General features: G+C 39.4%; 1 protein-coding gene and 1 long non-coding RNA gene across 7 annotated transcripts; both read left to right on the plus strand.

The window, feature by feature from the left end:
- Positions 1 to 957: 957 nt before the first annotated feature.
- Positions 958 to 5,099, plus strand: LOC103714817. 6 transcript variants are annotated; one of them, XR_005515169.1, is made up of 3 exons: positions 958 to 1,161; positions 1,300 to 3,176; positions 4,045 to 5,099. It is a non-coding gene; the product is annotated as an uncharacterized LOC103714817 (long non-coding RNA). The 6 variants fall into 6 exon arrangements; XR_005515168.1 differs by having other exon boundaries at positions 1,300 to 3,004; positions 3,116 to 5,099; XR_005515167.1 differs by having other exon boundaries at positions 959 to 1,161; positions 1,300 to 2,649; positions 2,856 to 5,099.
- A 5,536-nt stretch (positions 5,100 to 10,635) lies between these two features.
- On the plus strand, positions 10,636 to 14,963 carry LOC103714857 (probable flavin-containing monooxygenase 1). Its single transcript, XM_008802291.3, has 5 exons — positions 10,636 to 11,079; positions 11,490 to 11,730; positions 12,857 to 13,035; positions 13,360 to 13,709; positions 14,458 to 14,963. The coding sequence occupies exons 1-5, from the start codon at positions 10,636 to 10,638 to the stop codon at positions 14,795 to 14,797; spliced, it is 1,554 nt and encodes a 517-aa protein (XP_008800513.1). The 3' UTR covers positions 14,798 to 14,963.
- The last annotated feature ends 1,949 nt before the right edge of the window (positions 14,964 to 16,912 follow it).

The raw sequence follows: 16,912 nt of genomic DNA on the forward strand, positions 1-16,912 counted from the left end.
TTTAATTTCCACTAATTTAGGATCCCATGCCTGTGGCTTTCTCTCAATGTAGCTCTTCTCCTATGGAAGAACCACAACCCTCAAATCCTCAAATCCAATAGACTCTAGATATTATCTAGTCAATTCTACTGCAAAAAAAATAAAACTTATATCTTGAAACAATATAAGTTTTTATCTTTATCACCTCATGTTTAGAATTATATCATAATGTATTGCGAAATTGTTTGAATTGTACCTATTCATAATAACCTATACACTAAATAATTTAGATAAACTCTGGCTTGGATAATTATAGTATGGTTAGGTCTCGATCTCTTTCTCTTTCTCTTTTTCTTTTTTTAAAAAAGAAACTAAACTAAATTATTGATGAGTCAAGAATGTTTCACATAGACCCACCCTAATGGGTTGAATTAGATGAATTTGGTTTAGGTACAAATTGCGAACCTATCTTAAAATGTTGAGCAAACTAGTTTGTAATATAACAAGACATTAGATAGAAATAAATGTTTTTGCAAATGCATGTATAGGAAAAGTTTTGTAATTGATGATAACTTTATGTATTATTATCACTTGAGATATCAATATTATTAATAACATTTTCTCCATGCACTAAAAAAATTATAGTCACTATATAAGACATATAATTTAGGATCTATTAGTAATTTGTTTAACATATTTCAAATAAAAATTGCAACCTTTTTTCGAGCCCTATGCAAGAGTTCAGATTATTATATGTCAATCTGAGAATGTACAATAATGGAGGTACAAGGAGTTTAGTCACCACGTTCGACTTGCAAATTAGGGACTCGAAAACAATTTTCCATCCATTTTGAAGTTTTTTTGAATGAAAATATCTCTCTAGGGATCCATTAACATTTTTACCTTCACATTTTCGAAATAGAGACTGCACCTGGTTTGCAGTCTTTATGGAGAATTTCTAACACGACAACTTGTTAGTAATTAGAAGCACAAGAAAGGATCTCGAAGTAGTCTTTCTCCATTCCTAAATCGAGAAATACCGGGACTCCATCCCTCTGCACCGTTCCATCTACCTCGTCCCGCCTTCCTCTTCTGTCCTTCAACCGAATCCATGGCAGCCATCTCTCACCCAAATCCGGAGCCATCTTCTAGGGCTACGGCCTCCAATCTACTTGGGACCAGGTAATCGATGCGAACCCTAACTCTTCTTGTTTCCACTCTGTCTCAATTCCCTTCGCCTCAAAACCCTAACCCGCCCAAAACCCCAATCTTTGAAATATCCCTCCTCCTCCGAAAGACTCGCTTGATTTCGCTTCGCAGAATGCTCGAAGTCTGAGGAAGCTGCAATTTTGGCGAATGCATTTTAGGAGGCCAATGGAGATGGGGTGGAGCCGCGGAGGAGAGAAACTGGATGCATCTCACCGCCATGGAAGTAGGGGATGAAGCTTCTGAGGAGTCAGGGAGAAGCGGATGGGATGGGGATGAACTAGACCGGATCCCCGAACTCGAGCCCCGAATCACGTCAGCCTCTCCAAAACCCGCCCTCTTTTATGATTTTCTACTATATGTTGCTTCAACTTTTTTTTGTGTGTGATTTCTTTGAATGCGAATAAGTTTGATGTTTTTTTCAGGCAAAAGGCCTCGACTTTTCTTAATTTGAGTCAATCAATTGCGTATGTCTGAGGTAAATTGTATATATATATATATATATTAGACTTGAAAAAAGATACTAGAGAAAATTGTTGGTTGAGATGTTATATGAAGCTAAGGGTGGTGAAATATTCTCGGACACCAATCCTATGTAGTTTAGCCCTGCACACACTATGGTAGTACCGAAAAATAAAAGAGGGATTAACTCAACTGTCTCGGATATGAAAACATGTCTTCTCTTTGTGTTTCTCTGAAATGCATGAGAAAATCATTGCATCCTCCTGTCTTACTTCTCCAATATGGAGTTGAATAAAATGTCCCCTTTTTGTCTCCGTCTCCAACAGTGCGCGTGCACGCGCACACACTCACACAGAGGGAGAGAGAGCATACACATTCTAGTTAGAAAAGATGTCTTAGGTTACGTGCGATGGTATTGTGGTTGTTTGGGAAACTGTAGTGAAGGAAATTTTTTCTAAAGAAAAGGAAAAAGGATTGGAGAAATTTGGAAAGCCATTTCCATATTATATTAGTTTTCCCACCAAGCAAACAGCTGGAAAATTTTGGCTAAAAAAAAATCAGTTTCCTAGAGCCTTTTGTCCTAGCAACCAAGCAAACCGAGTAACAGGGTCTCCTATATACTTCGTAAAAATTGAAACTTGTCTCTCTTTGTGTGTGTGTTTAATGACTGTTTGGGGTTCCTTTTTCTCTCATCAGCTATTGGCATGAAATAAACCCAAGTATGGAGCCCCCTGAATGTGGAACACTACTTGAGGTCTCTACCTCCACAAGAAATCACATTACTAGTGTGACTCAAGGTGTTTATTTAATTCATTGCCGCAAAGAAGACCTCATAATGCCAATGTAAGCAGTATTTGTTTGGCATATGATAAGATGACTAATTATTAGATGCATATTTGTTTGTTGAACCGATTCAGAATATTGAGAAAGGCATCAAGGTTCGCTGTATCTTGAAGTAAATGACGCAGGAGAAAAGGCCTTTATTGCAATAACATGCTAGTGGTATGAGCCCTTAATCCGCATTAGGGACAGTGGTTTTTGCATGTTAGCACAGCAAGATATAAATTTTTTCTTCATGTTGATGAAGTGCTTCACTATATTGTTGATTGCAACCTGTCTCTAGCATTGAGACAACTCTTTTTTCCATTAGTTATCTGTTAATTATCTTGAAGCATCGTACATTGAAAAAGGCTCTTATGTTTTTATAGGTTAGAGTGGTTGAAAAAAGGCAATTCCGCATAGTTTTTTGCCTGCCTGTAAAATGAAAGACATGATTTCTCGGATCAACTTTGATTGCCTCTGCATTGGTTTCCTGCTTTCTGGCACAAGCATACATACCACTCTGGATTGCGTAATGGTTGAAGTATTAGTACCCTTAATTCTCACTTTTTGCATATCTTTAGATCTCATAAACTCTCAGGGAAGGCTCATGATTTTCCATGATTTATTATGAAATATTTTTGAGCAGCTGGTGATGTATGTTTCATGGCAGCTGCACATTGCTCCAAACATTTCCTCTTATATTCTTGGTAAGATCACCTCATATTACTTGTAAAAATCTTCCACTCAGTGCATGTCCACTATTGACCTGAGAGATAACGTGGTATGTTTTAGAGTTGGTTGAAGCATTTTGCTGTTTTATTTTGCAGTAGAGCATAAAAATGGTCCGCTGTGAACCTGAGCATTGATTTGAGAGTCAACATTGATAATTTTAGCATTGAGTGTGTGAAAAGTTGGTTCATTTTGCTTTTTCCATTCTATCAACTTTCTATACATTGTCATCTACCAAAAATTGTTTTTCATGATCCTTTCTTGCTTCTATTTTTATGGCTTCTGAGTATATCTTTTGCAGATGCTCTTAAGCAGACCCTTGCCATAGTGTGTACTAGTATTTACTTTTAAAAATAAACAGCCCCTACTGTGCTGGTTAGTGACACAAGTATTTCATATCTGCTATCTAATTATTTAGTACTCGACATTATTGCCAGCTAAAACTACTAATTCTTGTGCTCCCTTCTTGCTTCCTCTTTGATTCATTTCTGAATGCTAAGGCAAGTGCTCATAAACGCTTTTGATGCACCGTTTTGCCATGTATAAATGATCATTTACTCCTAAGAATGTAACAAACGCTGATCCATGTAGTCGTGAGCATCAGTCTATTTCATATGCATAATGGTTTTTGTACTTTCTAGTTCCTGTATGCTGTTCTCTACCAAAAATCATTGGCCTCATACTCCCTTGCTTTCGTTTTGGCTCTTGGCTTCTAATCCTAGGATAAAATGCTGGTGGACGCTCTTTACCATAGTTGTCTGCCATAGTTTGTGTAATCATTACTTTTTTCCCCTTCTTTTCTTATTTGGTTTCTTTTTCTTTTTTCTTCTTTCTTTTTAAATGTAGAGAAGGAACATTGCATGGACATGAGCACATAACAGCATCGATCCAAAAAAGATGAACAGAGGAACCCATGACTGCTACCCTGTTCTTTAGCATCCAGATGCCTAGGATGGCAAAGAGCATTCCTGCTACTACACTGTTTAAACTTTAAATATCCTTTTATAATTTGTATTACTGTGCAACTTTGCTTGTATTGTTGTTGTTTCCAAGTCGATTCACTTACATTAAGATTATCTTTGTGGGAACTTGAAATCAAGGAGAAATATTTGAAGAATCAAGTCCTTGAGCTTCTAGCAGATTCAAGAAAAAATCTATTGTCTGTGGGTTATAAGCCTACAAAGAGCATGGCATATAAGCACTTGCTCATATTTGTGGTTGGTTGTCTAACAGCTGAGGTTTAAGTTTTCTAGGGTTCAAGGTTCAGGGGGAGGCAAGCTCTTGCACAAGTTCAGCAGAGATCTTGAAGCAGAGCTTAAGGATTCTAAAATGGAGGGGAGTGGACATGAAATAGAAGGGAACAGAATGAGGGAGAAAGAAGAAGCGAGGCCTTCTCTGTGACCTATGGCACCAAGGGCCTGCTACAGATGCATCCGGGGAACTCTTCCCTCAACTAGCTGGCTATTTCATGGCTTGTTCCCGGCTCTTAACTTTTGTTCTCCACACCGAAAAATAATAAAGCATCTGGGCCACGTTTCTGCTCACGGAAAGCAATTTCAACTCCAGATTCACCAAGCTCAAAGGGATCTGTAAATGAATTGGTTGGTTGAACTCACCTGCATGCAAGGCAAGTTCGATTGGGTCTAATGCCGGTTTCAATATCATTCTAAATAACTCGGATTCAGGTTGATTATTTTTATCTTCTCCAATGAGGATTCAGCTTGGCTCAGACTGACCACTTGCCACCCCTGTTGTACATACACTGCCAAAGCTTGCATCGATCCATTTCAATCATACACCAAGTGATACATGCAGCTTTAATTTGTAAACCTATTTAAACATGTTTTGACCTTGCAGGTGATTGGTTCATGCATGTGTGAATAATTTATGTCCTTGTGAAAGCATCAGTGCATTTGGAGGGGCTTTATGCTCGTGTGCAAGGGTCGGAGCTTGGGTTCTGAGTTCATGTGTGCGTAGCTAGCTATGTGTCTGGAGAGCTAAAAGAATTGCCTGAGAGCACTTGTTTGAGACTCGAGGAATACTCGAGCCTAAAACGAATGAGGTCCTCGGGTTCCTCATTAGAACTGTGTCTGAAGAGCTAAAAGAACTGCTTGGGAGAACTTCTGGAACTTTGATAAATTGATTAAATTTGACCAGCAAACATTGCGCCAATGTCATGCCTACGCAAAAAAGCTTTTTTAGCCCATCTGAAGGCCAGTGGCATTTTGACTTTGAATTGTAGTTCATAGCATCGGGACACTACAACACTAACAGAAGTTTTCTTAAAAAATCCTGGTTCCAAGTCAAAGAACTAAAGACGTCTTAATATATATAACCTTGGTTTGAAATGTGTTGGTTTGGTTTCACATAGGGTTCTGATCGGAACTCAAATCCTGGTCGCAAGTCAAAGAAATAATTAAAGACATATCAATACAATATTGGTCTGGAATGTGTTAGTTTGGTTTCACATAGCGTTCTGATCGGTGAACTATGAGAACTCACACGGTAATGGTCTTTTTAGCTTGATCCCCTAACACTTGTTTATAATGGTTGTAATGGTCCTAGCTATATGCTCAATCAATTTCATTGCATTGGATTTTCTAATTCTTTTACTCAATAAAAAATGGTTGTAATAGTCTTACGAACTATTTTCATGGAGAAGAAAAACAAATGGTAGATATCTGTTTTGTCTGAGAAAATAAGAAAGAAAAGAATGTATTTCAGCATCACCTGGACCTCTAAGTTCTCATCATGAGCTTCGTCTTGTGAAACATGAGCCCATGGTTTGGGAAGAAGAAAGAGAGAAATAAGGTGCATATAACCTGCATTATCTCACACGTACATCAAAAAGGAAACATGGATGAAGACCACTGGGAGGCAAATATGGTCTCTAGACTGCCACCCACCGATGGTCCCTCCGTCCGCACCACGAAAGCAGAACGGCAGTCAAAGGAAGCTACTTTCCAAGCCTTTCTTTGAAGCTCTATGTTTCAAGTTAGCATCAGTGTACTTTTTCCATGCAAAAGATTGGACCTATATTATTATTAATGACTCCTACTCAACCTTTCAAAGCAATTAGACCACATCCTACCTCACAAAGCTAACGCTTAGAAAGTAAGGAAAAAGGGCATGTAAAGCCATGAGCCTGGAGTCTTTGTCTCCCCAGTCTGTGGCCGCCGGTGCCAGCTACCGTGACCCACATTTGGCCCTTGGAGTTGAATAGCGTGAGATAGGCCTTTAGCTGATTGAATTTTGATTTTATAATTGTCTTTCATTTGATACATCCATAAATTTATGATTCAAATACATTCTTTTTGTTGGCCAAAAAAAAATCATTTTCATGGACTACAATCATAATAGTCCTTTCAACAATTAGTTGTATCGAATGGGAGCATATCTTTCTTGATGAACATAATCATCGCAAAAAATAATTTGTTACGAGTCGATGCTTATCACTTTTGCTGATGGATAATTATTTGTTGGCAAAAATTTTAATTATTTTCTGTAATACTAAAATTGTTGTAAAATAGTTTATTCTTTTCTGTCGGACAAATTTCCATCGTAAACATAAAATTTTTTTCCAGCAAACTTTTTTTTTTCAAGCAAACTTACTTATCCACCGTTATTTTTGCCAATATGATCTTTTCTGACATACTCAAATTCTGTCAAAAAAAAAAATTTCCACAGTTTTTATTTTTTTTTCTTACGGAATCTTCCGTTGGAAAAGTCCTTTTCTCATGTAGTGAGGCCCAGTTGATGTGATCTATGGTGGGAGCCATATCATCTTTCCAAAGCTGCATTCTTTTCTTTGCGCATTCGGGCATAGGGCTTCAAATATTTTGTTGAAGTCATACCAACTGCTCTGGATTCTTGCGACTTGCGAGATTTAGTTTGACAATTTCCTTTGGACAAGTCCAGTGAAGGGAAGTGTGCAGACACTTGGCCAAGTGCAAGTCTCACACCATGGATTTGGTATCATAATATCATGAGAATAGAACTCCGTAAATTGAAAATTTTGTAGTACATTAGCTGCATATGGGAAATTTGTAAATTTTCTCTTGTTTGATTGCATTGCATCTTTTTTGCCTACCAATACAATCAGCTTAGTTCAATTGGTAACAACTAACAAGTCATTATTGCGTGACAAGTTGTTTATTGATGGCATGATTGCTAGCAATTGAGAGAAAACAAAGAAATAAGCAGGACAGTTTGATGCCACCGGCGACCAAACATCACACATGTGGCATGTATCGTATGCTTGTCTTGATCATTTTGTTATTTGTTCCATTACTTGCTACTTTGCTGGTCCTCCTCTAGCTAGAGATATATCATCAATCGTACATCTTGTAACAATGCAAGACCTCACCTAAAATGGCTAGACAGAAGGTATCTTTTGGGTTCTTTAGTCCTGTATAAGTATCCAAAATCTCTCCGACGAATGACTGTTGCGGGACTAAACACATGCCCGCATGGGTCCAAATACATCCACTCTTGATAGCAGCAGCATCACCCATCACTATTTCACTTTAATATTGTCTCAAACTTGATCAATAACATAGTCAAGCATTCAATTTTTTTTTTTAAAAAAAGGCACATAAGTGGTGCAAATTAGCTCAAAAGATGGGTGGAAAAGTACAAATATGCATCATAATGCTGTGACAAATGATCAACTTGCTTCTACATAGCTATTTAATATCATTAATCCTTTCTGTATGCTTTGTGTAATTAGAATAAATGCTAATAATGTAAATTAAGGCAAAGCTATATAACATTTTGCTGGGTTTTGAGCTGTGACATGCCCACCGCAAAAACCATGTCAAATATATATAACCTTCCAGCCACATCTATATATGGTATTCCTTATCATCTCATGATATGTTTTTAAGTGTTTCTGCAAGCATGTACATGCTTTCTCATGTGCATGTATTTGTCTCTTCCATCAAATTTCGTGCTAGGTTTGTCATGGAGTATAGTACTGTAGGTCAGATGCATGGTATGAGGGTGACACTGGGAGCATGTAACGTGGTTAAACGTTTCAGACATTCCCACGAAAGAAAACCTCTAGATAATGCATGCACCCGTCCACATTGAATTGAAGGGGTGAGGAAACATTCTTTGCCTAGGAAAAGTATTCGCATGGCTGCGATGCTCTATAACGTTTTTGATCAACCACCGAAACACGAAGGAAAATTCTAGGAAAGTAGAACAAGATTCTGTAAAGATTTAGTTCATATTTTCCTTTCTTTTTTCCTTCTTTCTCCAGTTGTTCCTCAAAGAATATTTCCAGGTTCAAAGTTCCAACTTCTCCCCTCATTCATTACATTGAATCTTGAAAACCATTAGAATGCCAAACTTCTCTCACTATTCAGCATAAGAAACCCAACTGAGTTTACCGCCTTAAAGAATGAGTCTAAGAAGAGGAGGAGACTCATCACATTTCATTCATCAAATCTCACAGTTTTACTTTGCTTTGGATGAAAGGAAATATTAAAATTTTAAACTAGCTAGTAAGTTCCCACTCTTCATCACAAGAAAACCATTAAAATTTAGTACCCTAAACCTTATATATATTGAGCTAATAGTTGTCATTCATGAAAGTTCGTCGATCTCAGGCATATCTAGAAATTCTCCTGGAATCATCCTTTTAGACCGGACAAATCATGAAGCACTGTATCAAAAGGAAAATTTTAGTCAATCACGTCCTTTTGGAAGTAGTCCCTATGATGTCTTAATTCCCTACCTTAATTACGTTTCCTTTCACTTTTCTAGAAGCAGTCCTTTCCATGTGTTTCTCCACATAAGCAACTTCCTGGTTGCTTCTCTTTTTACCACCACTCATTTGAGATCCCATGGCGTCTCTTAAGAATAAGAATCGCCTTTTAGAAAAGTATATATAGTCTCCACTTAGTCAAATGTTTTCTTTTGAGAAAGGAATTAGCTATAAGAAGAGAGAGAGAGAGAGAGAGAGAGAGAGAGAGAGAGAAAGAGAGGGGCATAATTCTCTAGACTGAAGCATATAATTGTCAACTTAAAAAGAATAGAAGGGAAGGGAATTGTTAGGAATGTGCAAACGGCTGGGTGCGACCAGCTTGAAATTTGAATAAACCCATTCCTAGTCTGAAGGGGAAGTGCTACGAAGATGTAGTCCACGGAACAAGTGAGCAATCCTGGTTTCCTAAGTTTTTTAATAGATGAAGACTTGCTTTATCTCTATTAATTAGATATGCAATCAAATCATACCTAAACTTGGTGCCATACACTAGAAATAAGGTTTCTCATGGTATATGCCATGTGGTCACACATGGAAGCAGTTCCAAATAAGTGTTACAAACTATGGAATCCACCCTCCCAGCCCACCCAAAACCATGGAAAATTAAGCCCAGCAAGACTTCCACAAGTGTGTCAATACACGTACGTCTACCCACTCGTAAAGCCACGAGAAAATTAATCAAGAGGAAGCTGCTCATCAAATATTCATGCCCTTTTCCTGAGGTCAATCCCATGGAGATTAGGTTCTACTGCCTGTTTCAGACTATATGCTCCCATGTTCCAATAACCAACGCCTCCTCCCCCACTAATTCCTACTATAAGCCAAACGGTGGTACACAAATTCATGGAAATCTCGCACCAATTCCCTCGTGTCCACCATATGAGTCTCACACAAAGTAGCGAAATTAGGGGGAGAGGGAGAAAAAAAGACAAAAAAAAACTAAGCATTCACAAAGAAAGATAGCATTCATTGGACGGGACGATCCGATCCAACTATATACGTAGCCTTTTGTCGTATATCCCATCACAATAACAATGGTTCACTTTGGAACGTACGTATGTGAGGCTGGCTCTTAAGAGATGGAAAAATAATTAAGGTTAGAGATGTGAAGAGCTTAAATTTGGACCAGCTTTAAATTTTTTTTTTCTTTTCCAAACACGATCCATTCCTAAAGAATTTCTGGAGACTTATATGACTCTAGTCCATCAAATACGCTTCGTGTCTAACGAAAATCTAATACCCGTATTTTAATATGCTCTTGTGAACGGACTTATCTTCGCATACATATATTTCCCATACTACAAAATTGAAGTGAACCAGACATGCATGCAGAAATGAAATAAAAAATCAGTGGTTTCTGCAAAAAAAAAAAAAATCTTTTTAATACGTTGCACCAAAGAAATGCTTAATTATACATGGAATTGTCATGTAGAGACCAATATTTGGGTTGGTGGGAGCAAAGTCAAAGCCACCGTCCCTCCAACTTAAGGAGCTGGCTTGCCGAATACCCTTCCTTCCATGACCCATGAGTCGACTCACGTGCATGTCATGTGCCCCTTCGCCTACTTATACTCCCCCACGATGCTCTAGTGTTCATCCCACCACCTTTCGTTCTTTCCTTTTCGCAGAGAGAGAGATCGAGAGAGACAGTTCGAGAGAGAGAAAGCATGGCAAAGAACGGTGTGTCGAGGGTGGCAATCATCGGCGGAGGTATCAGTGGCCTCGCGGCGGCGAAGCAGCTCGCTTCTTTCGACCCAGTGGTATTCGAGGCCACGAGTTCTATAGGAGGGGTGTGGAAGCACTGCTCGTACCGCTCGACGAGGCTGCAGACCCCCCGGGCGGACTACGAGTTCTCCGACTACCCGTGGAGCGACCGGACCGACCCCACGTTCCCGACTCGCGCCGAGATACTCGACTACCTCCATGGCTATGCCACGCACTTCGGTTTGTGGAGGTTCATCAGGCTGGAGTCGAGGGTGGCCGAGATCCGGTTCCTCGGGGACCGGACAGAGGCCGGCTTCACCGAGCTTTGGGGGGCCGAGGGATGTCCCCTCGCCGGAAACCCTGTGTGGGAGATCGGCGTGGTGACCGGCCAGTCAGAGACCGTTGAGGTGGCCACTTGCTTTAAAATTCGGTTTCTCTTTTACATATTACCCACCCAAACGGGTCTGGGTTCCTTTATTAAGAAATAACGTGACACCCATCTCGTTAGGGTTTCGCTCTACACCCATCTCATATATTTTAGCATACAGAAATTAATCATGCCATGTAACTAAGTTGCAGTAAATTAATTCCTCCAACTTTAGGTTGTAAAGCCTACTATGACTATGTGAAGGGTTCATATCTATGACTTAATTAGTCACAAAAATTCCATTTGGTTGCGAAAGATATATTAGCATTTAATTAGTATGGGTGTAATTAAAATTCTTTCACATCATCTTTTGTTAAGCAGGTGTAAAAGATTTCTTATTCCATGTTATTTAAATTGTCTGTAATTTTTTGCCCTAATGATTTTTGTCAGTGGTACAAGTTTGAGTTTGTGGTGATGTGCATCGGAAAATATGGCGATGTACCGGTTATGCCGGTTTTCCCCCATGGGAAGGGACCGGAGATATTCCACGGGAAGGTCATGCATTCACTGGATTACTGTAAGCTTGATGAGGAAGCCGCTAAGACGCTTATGAGGGGAAAGAAGGTTGTTGTTATTGGTTACAAGAAATCGGCCATAGACCTTGCTGTAGAATGTGCTGAAGCCAACCAAGGTATACATAGACCAATCTTTTGAAACTTCTTCATGGAGTTTACATGTTCTTTGTACATAATAATCTCATGGATTTCTGTAATAATAATAATAATAATCGTGCATCTATTCTCCATCATAGGCAGATTATTTTAGTTTTTAATTATAATTGAGAATTACTAATTTGAAAAAAAAAATGAAGGATAGTCATATGTTTTGACAGTCATTAAGCCATCTCTCAGTTGATATATTAAAACCTAGCAACATACTTAAATATTTCAAGGTATAAGCAAGCAAGAAGGGGAAAATAAACATGTAAGTTTTCACACATGATAGAAGCAAAATAATATAGTGGGAACCGATCATCCACTGGAAGTTATGTTTTCTATAATTTGATCAGATTCTATCACAGAAGGTAAGTGCCGACTTTAAAAGATTACTTTGAGCGTGCTTTTAAAGAGACACAATCAATGCTCTCTTTTCTGTTTAGGTGAAAACAACATATGCTTTCAAAGTGAATTTTTCTTGTTTTTATCTATAAGTTAAAAATGATCTTTATAAGTTAAAGATTCACGATGACATGAGATTGTCGTATGTTTCTGCAGAAGTTGGTTGGATATATAACTTGTCACCTGTTCTCTACAGTGTTCTATTTCGCATGCGTTTACTTTTTCATGAGAAGGACAACAAATAACTTCCCTTAAGGTCAAAGTTAAGCATAAGCTATGAAAATTGACTTGTTGACTCATGCAAAGATCTATCTGGATGAGAAGAGTCATGACATGTGTCCTTGGTCCAATAACAGAAGAAATTTAATGCCTCCGATCACAAATAGAAAGGACACAAATTAAACCAAATTAATGAATAGCTGACTCTCGCAACCTGCTTTGCTAGGATTAGCTAATTTGTACGTGAAGCTAACTAGCTACCTAACCTTGTACATGGATCTAGGTCAATTAATGTTAATTCTTTTATGCATACACTAAGCAGCTGTATTTTATTCATTGACTTTTGCTTTGTGCTTTTTTATTTACTTTCGGTGGGTTAAATAGATACAAAAGTTGACATATATTCCGAGAGTTTTTTGACTTTGTGACGTTAAAAAATTGACTTGTGCCTCGTGCGTACTATGTTGGAATGGTTTGAAGGGTCAGATGGGCAGCCTTGCACAATGGTCATCAGGACCTTGCACTGGACAGTTCCCTCCTACTCCGTATGGGGCCTGCCTCTCCTCCTGTTCTATGCTACAAGGTTTTCTCAGTTCCTCCATGAAAGGCCTGATCAAGGAATGCTAAGATCTACTCTCTGCCGCCTCTTAAGCCCACTGGTATTTGACTATCTACTCTTACCCACCTCCTATAAATATTGGGTTGGCAACAGCAATATCGAATTATTTAATTTTTTAGTAAAGCTTTGGGTGCTATATATATATTTGGCTAATTTGTTGCATGAAATAGAAGAATTAATCTCTGCCAAAACATGCATGCACTCGATTTTTCAATATAATGGATTTGGATGATAAAGTGAGGTACAAAGTTCTTGTTGGCTTCATCGATTGAATAACATATATAGTAATTTATGCATAAGTAATATTATCAAATCTTGGTACGTGCTATATATATCGACCTTGGATTTTCAACATGCTTGTCAGAGGAAAGGTGTCTCCAAGTTCGTCGAGTCTTATCTCACATGGAAGCTTCCACTACAAAAGTATGGCTTGAAACCAGATCACCCCTTTGAGGAGGATTACGCATCATGCCAGATGGCAATATTGCCCGAGAACTTCTTCGCAGAGGCCGACAAAGGGATGATCACATTTAAAAGGTCATCGAGGTGGTGGTTCTGGGAGGGGGGTATAATTTTAGATGACAACACTAAGTTGGAGGCTGATGTTGTGTTCCTAGCCACTGGTTACGATGGCAGGAAGAAGGTGATGTCCGTGCTGCCGGAGCCCTTCCGTGGGTTGATAGTGAACTCTTCTGGTGTCATGCCGCTATACAGGTAAAAAACTTTTCTTCTATTTAGAGTCCATCTGGCTTCCAATTCTTTCAACAAATAAGAGTTGTCAAACAGATCTAGACCATCAGTTTCGTCAACATGCCATGGATCAATAATTCTCCATTTGATCGACGGTGATCATGACCCTGTTTGCATGTCTTCCCTTCTACGTACGTCTAGACCAGGAATCCTCAACAGCATGTAGGCACGTCAGTTATCATAAGAAGAAGAGTCCCTCTCGATGTCACTTCTACCAAAATCTCAACCAACTTGTGCAAATAATTTAGGTGACTTTCTTTGTAAGTCATAGTCCGATGCGTTTACATTTCATCACGCCAAGAGGACATTTTCCTCGGTTCACGTCAAAGTCATGAGCCGTCAATGCATGATATAGATTAACAATCATGTGCTGTCATTAGAAAAGGCCAATTCTCACATTACTAGCTGATCGACGGTGATCCTTAATACATGCTTACGGTCCTCCACAAGCTAATTAAACAACTGTCCAGTTCAGCAATTTTTAGCTCAGATCTGACCTCCATAATCTTTTGTTGAGTCTGTCTCTGAATTCCTAACCATCGACCACCTAGATAATATATTTTTATTGTCTATCGATCTAAGCCTAAACGAAGAAGAATGATCCCAAATTTGACTGTTAACACAATTAATGTTCCCTTAGACACGTTCATGCATGCATGTACATGGCAATGACATGATTCCTCTCGATATATTGTGTTGGCATTGGCCGCAGGGGTACAATTCACCCTCTTATCCCCCACATGGCATTCGTGGGATACATCGAGAGTGTGTCGAACCTCCACACTTCGGAGCTGCGGTGCAAGTGGCTGGAGAGGCTGCTCAAGGGGCAATTCAATCTCCCGAGCGTGGAGCAAATGTTTGGGCAAATCGATGAGGAGACGGAGGTGATGAAGAGGACAACCAGGTTCTATCGCCGCCACTGTATTTCCACCTACAGCATCAACCACAGCGACGAGATCTGCAAAGAGATGGGATGGAAGCCATGGAGAAAGGGGAACTGGCTCTCAGAGGCCTTCAGCCCTTACAACAATCAGGACTACAAGGAAAAGTGATTAAGTTCGGAGAGAGCTCTTTTGCTTTCACTGTTATCTTGGATCCATATATTAAGTTAGGTTATATACAGTATTATATGAAGTACTGGATTTGATGGTTCCAAATGATCTGATTGATGACCTAAAGAACCAGAAAGCTCATAATATATATGTAACCCTTGTTATTTCGAACAACGTGCATGGTCGCCTTCGATGGTCCATCCATCAGAAGGTTTGGTTGTATTCTGTATTACGTATCATGAATAAGAAGTTCGTATTTATGTGCGACTTCACGGCATTCTTATTTCATGTTTTTATGTACAATAACTCACTTTAAAGATCTGCAAATCTTAATAGAAAAATGCTAAACTGGCCCACTACGTAGAACGCATGCATATAGCTGTTCACTTGCACACGAGCCCCATTCAAAAGGATTGATTGTTACTAAAAGCGGATGCATATTGCTATTTGCAGCAAGTTAAATAGGCTGTAGGCCAGTAGCATACCCCTCCTCCAGATGGATGAATTCTGTGTTCACATATCCGAGTGTCGTTTCTTTGAGCATTTGACACAGGTATGAAATGGTTGGATTTTCCCTCTCTTCTCCTCCAAATGGCTGTACTTCATCAGGCAATGGAGATGTATAGCAAGGAATAGAGCTGCTTGAAGCTTTAAAAAGGCCTTCTCTCAATCCATCAGACCTTCAAGACTTGTGGATGTACCTGTTTGGGAACTCACAGAAATGATACATACTCTCACTGTTAACTCATAATACGAGTTCCTTAATAATGATGGTATCCTTTGTCCATACTTTGAAGCAATTTGGAAAGTAGCCGTACCGGAAAAGATTAAAATGTCCGGAACTTTCTATGTTTTCCGTGAAGCAAATCAACCGGCAGATGGTTTAATTAGCCAGTCTTCCTGATTGAGATGTTCTTCATTCGGTTTCTTCTCTTCCCTTCATATTCGGTCGTTAAACCCCCCACCTTCTGTACCCAAAAAAGAAAAGAAAAGAAAAGACTGCACACATGGGAGGTACTTGCTAGAAAAGTTGGACAATTGCCTCCGGTTGCTCATTAATTATATTGTTCAAGTGTCAAAATTGTAGATCATTTTCTCATCAAATAGCCATTCACTAGAAGCATTTCTTCTTCCATGCTCTCTTATCTAAACTTGAATAGATGGCCTCGGAAACAACTGTTCCGCAGAAAATTCTACATTAATTCTTTTCAGCTTTGGAAAAAACATAGACATAGATGCTTCCAAGAATGGTCAAAGTTACGTTCTGCATTCTTTGACGTTGTCTAACCTTACTGCCTAACCTTCTTCCCACTAATTGCAAACGTACACATTCTTCTTGACATTTCAATAAATCTCAGGGAAGCAATTCGCTTCCTCCATTTTCCACACACACACACACACAGAGATATCAGAAAGAGGAATAACAACTACAAGGATGTAGTTGTTGTAGTTGCGCACTTCTGCCCATTTGTTTGGGAGAGGTTCCAAATTTTTTTACAATTCAAGCACGAAATTTTTTTGCTTTGTTACCAGGGCAAAGCATGCAGTGAAGAAATTAAGAAGTAAAGCGGGAGCAATGCATGCCCCTGGTGGGCTTCTGGACTGAAAGATTTGTGGGGCCCACGATGTTCTTATTCTCTTGTCCAGTTGCTGCCCTAGCTTCCGCGTGGCCACGGTCCAGATGAATGGAGGCATGAAAGCCTGGACACGTGCATGGAGAATATGAGCCGGTGGCCGTCGATCATGGAAGGTCACAGTCATCGCCATGCAGTGAACCCGCGGCACAAGTGGTAGGGGCGGTCCCCATGCACCCACCCACCCTCCCTGTGGTGGCCTCAAAAGTATCTTTACCAGAATGCCGCCGCTGGTGGTCCAAAGTGTTTTCCGGGCCGGGAATCCCTCCATGGCCTTTTTGTGGTTAAAAAACAAAGCAAAAAGAAAAGAAAAAAAAAAAGGGTGTTACTGCCATGATCCATTACAGTCTCAAATAAGAACATCAAACAGCGATGCCGCATTTGTAGCCCGGCACTTCGAAGAGTTTATCTGGACGACAAAGACAGTGTTTGACAGGACGTACTCATGTTTGAGAGGACGTACTCATGTTAGGGCTATATG

Source organism: Phoenix dactylifera, chromosome 15 (genome assembly GCF_009389715.1).
Source record: "Phoenix dactylifera cultivar Barhee BC4 chromosome 15, palm_55x_up_171113_PBpolish2nd_filt_p, whole genome shotgun sequence".
Taxonomy (NCBI): domain Eukaryota; kingdom Viridiplantae; phylum Streptophyta; class Magnoliopsida; order Arecales; family Arecaceae; genus Phoenix; species Phoenix dactylifera.